The sequence below is a fragment of the Cucurbita maxima genome, unplaced genomic scaffold (genome assembly GCF_002738345.1).
Source record: "Cucurbita maxima cultivar Rimu unplaced genomic scaffold, Cmax_1.0 Cma_Scf00017, whole genome shotgun sequence".
Taxonomy (NCBI): Eukaryota; Viridiplantae; Streptophyta; class Magnoliopsida; order Cucurbitales; family Cucurbitaceae; genus Cucurbita; species Cucurbita maxima.
In genome coordinates, this window is record NW_019272033.1 from 1,198,242 (window position 1) to 1,206,345 (window position 8,104).

Here is an 8,104-nt window from a genome sequence, read left to right on the forward strand (position 1 = left end):
TTATAAATTAAAAAAAGAAACAAAACATTAGGTGTTAATTATTAAAATTGGGAAAAAAGTTTCCAATTTAATTTCCAAATCCAAAAACAAAAAAAACGAAAAAAAGCTCAAAGAAGAATCAAAAGACGCGTCTTCAACACGCTCACGACGACGACGACTCGAGGACTTAAAAGTAAATAACCGAAGTGTAGAAGGGTATAAGTGTCTGCACGACTCTGTCCGCCGGACTTTTGAGAATGGAAATTGTAAATACCGCCGGAGGTTCCGCCGTCATTGGTTGTTAGAATTTACAATTGAATTCCACCAATCATATCAATTCAATTTCCCTTTCCCCTCTCTCTCTCTCTTTCTCTCTCTTCATCTCTCTCTTCTTCTTTTTCTTCTTTTTTCCAACTCTTGTGACTTCGCCGGAATCTTGTTCATTTGATTTCTTCACTCGATCGTCCAATTTTCTTAACAGATATATTTTATCCAGAAAAACTCCAGTTCTATCTGACACTTGGAGATTCAGTGAAAGAAGGAGAGAAAAAGTAATGGACTCGCCGACGTCGCGTGGCGGAGGCGATTCAACAACTCGAATCCCGGCTCGATCTTCGATGATTGAGTCATTCAAGGGATGTGGATTGACGGGAATGCGGATTGACAAGGAGAAGTTGAGGAAGCAGCTTCGGATGCCGCAGTATCTTCGGTTTGCTATGCGAGATTCCATCCGGCTGCAGGATCCCGGCGCTGGAGAGAGCCGGTTGCCTGGTGCTAGTTCTATCTCCGGCTCCCCCTTTGCTCAGGATACTGACGATGGACCTCCAGAGTCACCGATGGTGGTGTTCATTAATCCGCAGAGTGGTGGTCGCCATGGCCGCTTGCTCAAGGAGAGACTCCAGATGTTAATTAGCGAAGAACAGGTTCATAAACCCTCCATACTTTCCATCCTTCTGGTGTTTGTGCAGTCATAATTACTGTTCGCTCGTATGAGAATTTGAAAGTTCTTCGACTAGAAGGTGCACTTGCATAATTAGGTGTGCGTTATCATACTAAGTATTGCATTCGGATTCAGGGAGTTAGATGCATTGCCCTTTATGAGAAAACTAGTATCTCTACAGTGATCTTGGCGATTGATGAAACATTACAAGTATGCGTATACCTCATGAGTTGACTGTTCTAAACGTTGGTCTTGATTAGTCAATAATTTCTGTGCAGGTTTTTGACATAACAGATGTGAAGCCTCATGAATTTGTCAGATATGGATTGAGATGCCTCGAGTTATTGGCTGGGCTTGGTGATGCTTGTGCCAAAGAGACCCGTGAGAAGATGAGGGTCATGGTATGATTAGAGTGAAAAAGAATTATACAGTAGATCTGTAGCAATATGAATTTTGGTTATGGTTCAAACTAAGTGATTTTCCGATGGATAACGGAGCAGGTTGCTGGAGGCGATGGTACTGTTGGTTGGGTTCTTGGTTGTCTTTTAGAACTTGAGAAAAAGGGGCGGCTGCCTGTTCCACCAGTAGGAGTAATTCCTCTTGGTACTGGCAATGACCTATCCAGAACCTTTGGCTGGGTGAGTTCTCCTTTCTCATGTAAATTTTGATCTTATATATAAATATATCTCATAATTTCTTGATTCGTACGATTCAATGCTCTTTTCAGGGTGGTTCTTTTCCTTTTGCCTGGAAGTCAGCTATCAAAAGATCCCTCGACAGAGCAACCACTGGAAAGATTCGTAGATTGGATAGGTAATCATTCCCTTGTGGGATAATTTGGTACAGTTTTCTCACTTCTAAGGTTATCATGATTTGCTGTTGATTGTGAGTTTACATTTGCATATGTAAATGTTTTGCTAGTGCAGTTTTCTGTATATGTGATGGCTAAGAGTGCTTCGTGCCTCTGCATAGTGCAAGCATGAGTTAAAACCATTTATTTCTCCTCATAAGTCTGAATATTTTGATGCAGTTGGCAAGTTTTTCTATCTTCGCCGTCTGGTGAAAATATGGATTTACCACATTGCATGAAACCAACAGAAGATCATGCTCTTGATGAGGTTTGTGCATTTTGTTACTTAGCTTTCAATACTTCCATAGTCTAGCTTAATACATTCTGGATGGGCTATGGAATCTTACCAATGACATTGTTTTTTAATATCTCATATTTCTTTGAATGTTGCTTTTTCATTTCCAAATAATCTTGTGGCAAGAAAGATTTGTATCTCAGTGGTAAAAGCTTTTTCTTGTTTGTGGCCGCAGAGTTTGGAAATTGAGGAGGCATTACCAGAGAAAGCAACCTGCCATGAGGGAGTATTTTATAATTACTTTAGCATAGGTATATTAGGCATTTTCTTTTTAACATTGTGCATACACTAAGGGATGGAAACTTTATAACTTAAGCCAATAACACTCGTATCAATGATAAATCTTGAAAAACCATTATGTACTTGAAAATTTGAAGGATTATGCATTTATTCAGCCATTTACGTGAGTGTCAATATAAAATATTTTGTATGTAGAAATTGATAATAGTGTTAAAATTAAGGAGGCTTGTATGCAGAAATTGATTTGTGTCGATATTAAAGCGGTTTGTTGGCAGAAACTGATTTTTTTAAAATTAGTTTTAGAAAAGCCCCTCCTGAACAAGTGGAGGGTTATTGTGTACATTATCACTCTACTTTTTATATTTAGCCTATGGACAGTCTACACCACTTTAGTATACATGTTTAGTCTTTAGCATTACTTGAGTTCTGTTAATTTTCTGCATCTCTTATGGATAATAGGTTTTACAGGGGAATTGAGGTTGTTATACTTTTTTCTATATTTCATTTTTTCTGCAAAGACCCAGCATTCAAGCAGACTATCTATTGTACTGTCATTGAAATGTCTAAAATGGGCTCGAGCAACAACGGCTAGCTTTAGGCCATTGTAACTGAATTTCTTAGAGGGCAATATATGCTTTGAAAAATATGGTTTGTGTCAAAATGCATTTTTGTACTAACGTGGTCTACAAATTTAAATAAAATGCACCTACCTGCTTTTAATTGAATAGAGGATGGCACTGGTGAATCTCTCTATCTTACGGTTAAGGGAGATAGCTTCGGACCAGAGATATAATTTTCTCGGATGATGGAGTAGCTCCCTTGCAAAAAGAGAGGTTGAATTTACATGTGTTTATCGCAGATGCCATTTTATTTGTTAGTACAACAAAGGAGTGCATTTGTTAATTTCTCGTATCACATTGTTCAAAGAATATAATTTTAAACTCTAATGGTATTTGCATTTGATGATCTTTATTTGATGGTTTGGTCTCGTGTGTAAGTAGGTCTATTTATTCATTTTGATTATGCAGGAATGGATGCTCAAGTTGCTTATGGCTTCCACCATCTACGTAATGAGAAACCTTATCTTGCACAAGGCCCAATTGCCAACAAGGTTGGGTTGATAATTTTCCCCCTTTTTAGTATTACGTGATTCTATTGCAACGTCTGTATTAGTCTTATTCTTCCTCAACTTCAAACATCTCCTCCTTCTAGAAGTCGGTCTGACCCATGAAGTCGAGACTAATTATCTTGCATTGAGAGATAAAAACATGAGATGATCGTCATATAGTTACAATATTACCAGAATTGTGCCGCTCTTTTTTATTTTTCGGCTTATCTTTCAAGTCAAAAGGAATCGTTAAATGTTGAACTTTAACGTTACTTGGAAAGTTGGAGTACTTAATCAATTGATACAGGTCTCCTTTATTCACTTTATTTATGAATTAAAACAACAGACAATGAACTTTGTGTTTCCTTCGATTCTTTTGGGATGAAAGGAAAGTCAAGGTGGATGAGGTGGCAAAGGGAGGTCATTCTTTATCCATCAAAGCTGGAAAAACCTTTTGAGGACACAAAATAGTGGAAACTATGAAAATTCTGGGGAATGATAAAGCACCAGGACTTGATGGATTTATAATGTAGTTCATTAAAAGATGTTCGATGTTTTTTTCTATTGAAATGTAAAGGATGAGTTTAACTAATACATCTCCTATTGCAGCTGATTTATTCTGGCTATAGTTGTGGTCAAGGCTGGTTCTTCACGCCTTGCTCTAGTGATCCGAGTTTAAGGTTAGATATTCTCACGAGAAGTTTTGTTTTAGGTTAATTTGACAGTTTTTGGACTATATTTTTCCTGATTCAGATAATCTTTTTTTTTCCCTAAAAAGAAGTTAACAAAGAATGGGTTTTAGCATTGTTGCTTTGTGAATTGAAATGAGTTTTAAAAATATAGAAAATAAGAACACTCGATTTTAAATTTGCATATCAGATTTTCTAAAAAAAAATTTTTTCTGGTTGTAGGGGACTTAAAAACATCCTAAGGATGCATGTCAAAAAGATCAATTGTTCAGATTGGGAGCACATTTCAATCCCCTCGAGGTATCATGCGCTCTCTCGGCTTAACTTGTATTTTATATGGCATTTTTGAGTTCATCCGTTCAATATGATAGAAATAAACAGAATTTTGTTTATTAAACAGTTTCATTGAAAGGACTATGGTGGTGATTAACTGGGTAGCTGCTATGTGGCAGCCTAATGGATGCAACAGCATCCGTTAGGAGTATGTAACTATTAAACTAGAATTAACAGCTAAAACAAGCTAAATCGCTATTTTTCTGTGTTTTTATCTGGTTATGAGGAAAGGGTGATTTCCAAGAGGTGAGGTAGAACCATTCAAGCAATGCTTTGAAGTGTTTTCCACTATAGGAAATTTGTTGGCTCTAGCCAGCACCCAATATGTTGCGATTGAAATCTGATTATGTTTTTTGAATTCGGGGCGAGGCGATTTTTGCTTCCTAACTATAGGCATTTACCTTATTATGTGAATCATTTCCTGCAGTGTAAGATCTCTGGTTGCTTTGAATCTCAACAACTATGGTAGTGGCAGACATCCTTGGGGAAATCTGTCCCCAGAATATATGGAAAAGGTATATAGTTCCTTTTTTTTAATTTTTTTTTACAATTAGGTTCTATTTTCTAGCCCAATTCCCCTTAGTTTACCTAGATTTTCATTTTGGAATCACATTCCTTGTTGAGGTTGCTTTGGAAGAGAGTGGAGTAAAAAAAAAAGTTTAGCAGTTCATCTGTGTATGGTATTATAATATCCTACCGTAACCTGCCATATTTCTCTCAACTTCTAAATTCGTTATTGAAAACCATAAATACCACTTCCAGGAAAGGAATACTTACCTTTCACATTTTTTATTTTGTCTTTAGAGAGGGTTTGTGGAGGCACATGTTGATGATGGACTTCTAGAAGTTTTTGGTCTAAAGCAAGGATGGCATGCATCACTTGTCATGGGAGAGCTCATCTCTGCTAAACATATAGTTCAGGTAATTCAACTATGTTGGTTTATTAATCAAATTATTAGTGAAAACTCTTGAAGCGTTATATGAATTAGAGTTGAAGGAAAGTATAGGGGAATGGATGCAAATTTAAAAAATGTTGGTAAAATTGTTTTTGCATACAGGCTGCAGCAATTCGATTCGAACTTCGAGGTGGAGAATGGAGAAATGCATTTCTGCAGATGGATGGAGAGCCATGGAAGCAACCGATGAATGACGAATTTTCGACTTTTGTCGAAATCAAGAGGGTACCATGCCAATCACTAATGATCAGTGGAGAATAATTTGAGAGGTATATTGTTGATGCTGCTGGTAAGTTCATACTGTTAGGAATAACCATTAATGTAAAGTCGTCGGGTCGATCGTCCTTTTGAAGGACTGTAAATGTTCTACATTCAACAAGTAATTGTTTAGGTGTGGGAGAGTTCGCTGTTTCAGATTCATTTGGGGGGAAGAACATGTGGTTGTCGTTGGGATTGTTGGCTGAACTACAAATGAGTTGTGATAGTGTCCAAAAGCCTCAAAACGTATTTATTATTTCTACGGTGTGATATTAATTCATTTGACAGTTCATGAAGCTCCCATCTCTCTATTTTCTGTTCCCTTCTATTTCTCTCCGTTCAATTTATGGTATATTAATGATGGGTTTGTGATGAACTCTATAAAGGCCAAGAATGCTTTTGATTGGTAACTAGTTTTTCTTATTAGCAGCCACGCCCACCACGCCCACCACGCCATGGCATTCTCCATTGCCGTGCTCCAATTTCTTTGGGGTTTAGGTTTCTTCTTTTCAATTTCAAGCTTGATCCTCAAACAGTTTCAATTCCATTTTCTTAGGCAATTTTAAATATTTCCAACTCAACCCTTATAATTCGTGTTGGGTCGGTTCGGGATGTCGGGTTCCATGTATACTTCTACCTTCGCCTACCACCTAAATACAATCGATTCAAATCTAAATATAATTCATCAAAAGAGACGAGGAATAGAGAGTGAGCATGGATTCTCCCTGTTAGTTAAAGGTTAGGGACAATACATTCTCTGTTCCCAACCCAACCCCGACCCCGGACCTTGCCCTTACCCTTGCCCCAATCATATCTTTGTATATAAATAACAAATGGGACCAATTAAAAAGTGAAAGAAAGGTGCATTCTGAAGGCTTATGTTTGCAATAATAGGGTGAACAAGAAGTGTTAATTGGCTTTGATGGCAAGGCAAATCATAAAATGCATCATTTCTCTTCCTCCTTTGCTTCTTCCTCAAAGCACCCAACCACAACACTACAATGCCCTTTGAGTTTCAAAAAGAGAGAGGGTTTTGATTTATGCTTCCTAAACAAGAATATTGGAATCAAAGCTATGCCTAAGGTGGCCTCACACTTCAACTAAAACTTAAATCATTTTCTTGCATCTTCCCATATTGCTCCTTTACCTTCATACATATACAAACAACATAACATAACTTCTCTTACATTTGCACTCCCAATCCAATATTACAACCACATGGGGTTCTCCTCGCCTCTTAACATACTCGTCGGGATCCCTTCCGACAACGTCGACCAGAGCAAGGAGCTTCTTTCTTGGGCCATCACAGTTCTTGCTCATCAACATGACTGCATTGTTGCTACTCATGTTCTTGGTTACTATCATTTTCTTCACTCCACCTTCACTTCAACAACCAACTAACTTTTTGACATGTTTTCTTTCAATTGAATGACAGTCATTGATGATACGAAGAAGCATGGATCGACCTCCATGACAATGAAAATTCAATCGCAACTTCGTCGAGCCAAAGCCTACGTCATATCGATTCTTGGAGAGTTCGCCAACATTAGCCAATCCAAGCAGGTGAATTGATATAACGATGCTCTTGTCATGATATTGTCTACTTTGAACTTAAACCTACCCGTTATTTTCAGGTAAATTTGGAAGCGCGGGTTGGTTTTAACTCGAGCGTTGGAAGAGGTTTGATTGAAGAAATGAACTCAATTTCAGCTGACTTTCTTGTTCTTGGTGGTGCGAGAAACAGATTAAACAGGTAGGGAAGAAGCTCAAATTCTACAATATATTTTGTTTATAATGGAAATTAATAATTTGAACTCTCAGCATTACAAGGTACTGTTTTGAGAATGCTCCTGAGAAATGTACTCTGATGTTCTTGGGAAAGCAAGAGCAGCTAAAACAAAATTTGGGCTCTGATTCTCTTCAATCCAAAGGTAAAATGAAGTGGGAAATTTTTTTATTATCAAAATTTAAGTTTGATAATCATGTTCTTAGCTGGTTGAGCTTAATCATTTGCAAACGCAGGGGAAGTTTTCAGAGCTCAAAAAACAGAGAGAAACAGAGCCGACGATGAGGTGGAAGCCTCCGGCGACTCCATTTCCAACACGACGACGGAGGACGACTCCTCCACGTCCGGAGACTGCAGCACAATTGGGTCTCCACCACCACTAAGTTCCCCTTTGAAATCCCAATCCGGCGACCGGCGGCAGCGACTGTCGCCGTGTAAACTGATATCATCGTTCATTGGGTCACCATTTCGGAAGAGAAATTGTAGCTTTTCTGAGAAGCGATCGGCTCAGCCTTTGTTGAGTTGTTTCAGCTATGAAATGATTTTGAATGCTACTAATAACTTCCACCCAGGTTTGTGTTCAGAAGCTCTGTTTTTTTTTTTTTTTTTTTTTTTTTTTTTTTTTTTTTTTTTTTTTTTTTTTTTTTTTTTTTTTTTTTTTTTTTTTTTT

At 37.7% G+C, this 8,104-nt stretch overlaps 2 protein-coding genes across 3 annotated transcripts in view; both read left to right on the top strand.

Annotated features, from left to right (window-relative positions):
* Positions 1–234: 234 nt before the first annotated feature.
* Positions 235–5,944, top strand: LOC111492334 (diacylglycerol kinase 7-like). Of its 2 annotated transcripts, XM_023141640.1 has the most exons (12): positions 242–902; positions 1,198–1,320; positions 1,420–1,557; positions 1,647–1,732; positions 1,950–2,037; positions 2,240–2,315; positions 3,333–3,415; positions 4,022–4,092; positions 4,324–4,401; positions 4,862–4,949; positions 5,239–5,355; positions 5,493–5,944. In XM_023141640.1, exons 1-12 carry the CDS (start codon positions 534–536, stop codon positions 5,649–5,651), a joined length of 1,476 nt encoding a protein of 491 aa, XP_022997408.1. In that variant the 5' UTR covers positions 242–533; the 3' UTR covers positions 5,652–5,944. The 2 variants fall into 2 exon arrangements, with proteins under 2 accessions (XP_022997409.1, XP_022997408.1); XM_023141641.1 differs by lacking the exons at positions 4,862–4,949; positions 5,239–5,355; positions 5,493–5,944 and adding an exon at positions 4,502–4,855 and having other exon boundaries at positions 235–902.
* A 796-nt stretch (positions 5,945–6,740) lies between these two features.
* LOC111492328 (probable receptor-like serine/threonine-protein kinase At5g57670) overlaps positions 6,741–8,104 on the top strand; it is a 4,618-nt gene continuing 3,254 nt past the window's right edge. Inside the window, exons 1-5 of the mRNA XM_023141628.1 lie at positions 6,741–7,002; positions 7,084–7,211; positions 7,283–7,401; positions 7,470–7,579; positions 7,671–8,006. Of these exons, the coding sequence (XP_022997396.1) occupies positions 6,867–7,002; positions 7,084–7,211; positions 7,283–7,401; positions 7,470–7,579; positions 7,671–8,006 (829 nt within the window). The 5' untranslated portion in view covers positions 6,741–6,866. The remainder of the gene's footprint in view (positions 7,003–7,083; positions 7,212–7,282; positions 7,402–7,469; positions 7,580–7,670; positions 8,007–8,104) is intronic.

Excerpts from the sequence above, each read along its gene's own strand:
- LOC111492334 (XM_023141640.1), top strand. The coding sequence starts at position 534 with ATGGACTCGCCGACGTCGCGTGGCGGAGGCGATTCAACAACTCGAATC. Across the intron at positions 2,316-3,332 it reads TTATAATTACTTTAGCATAG|GAATGGATGCTCAAGTTGCT; the intron begins GTATATTAGGCA and ends TTGATTATGCAG. Across the intron at positions 5,356-5,492 it reads CTGCTAAACATATAGTTCAG|GCTGCAGCAATTCGATTCGA; the intron begins GTAATTCAACTA and ends TTTTGCATACAG.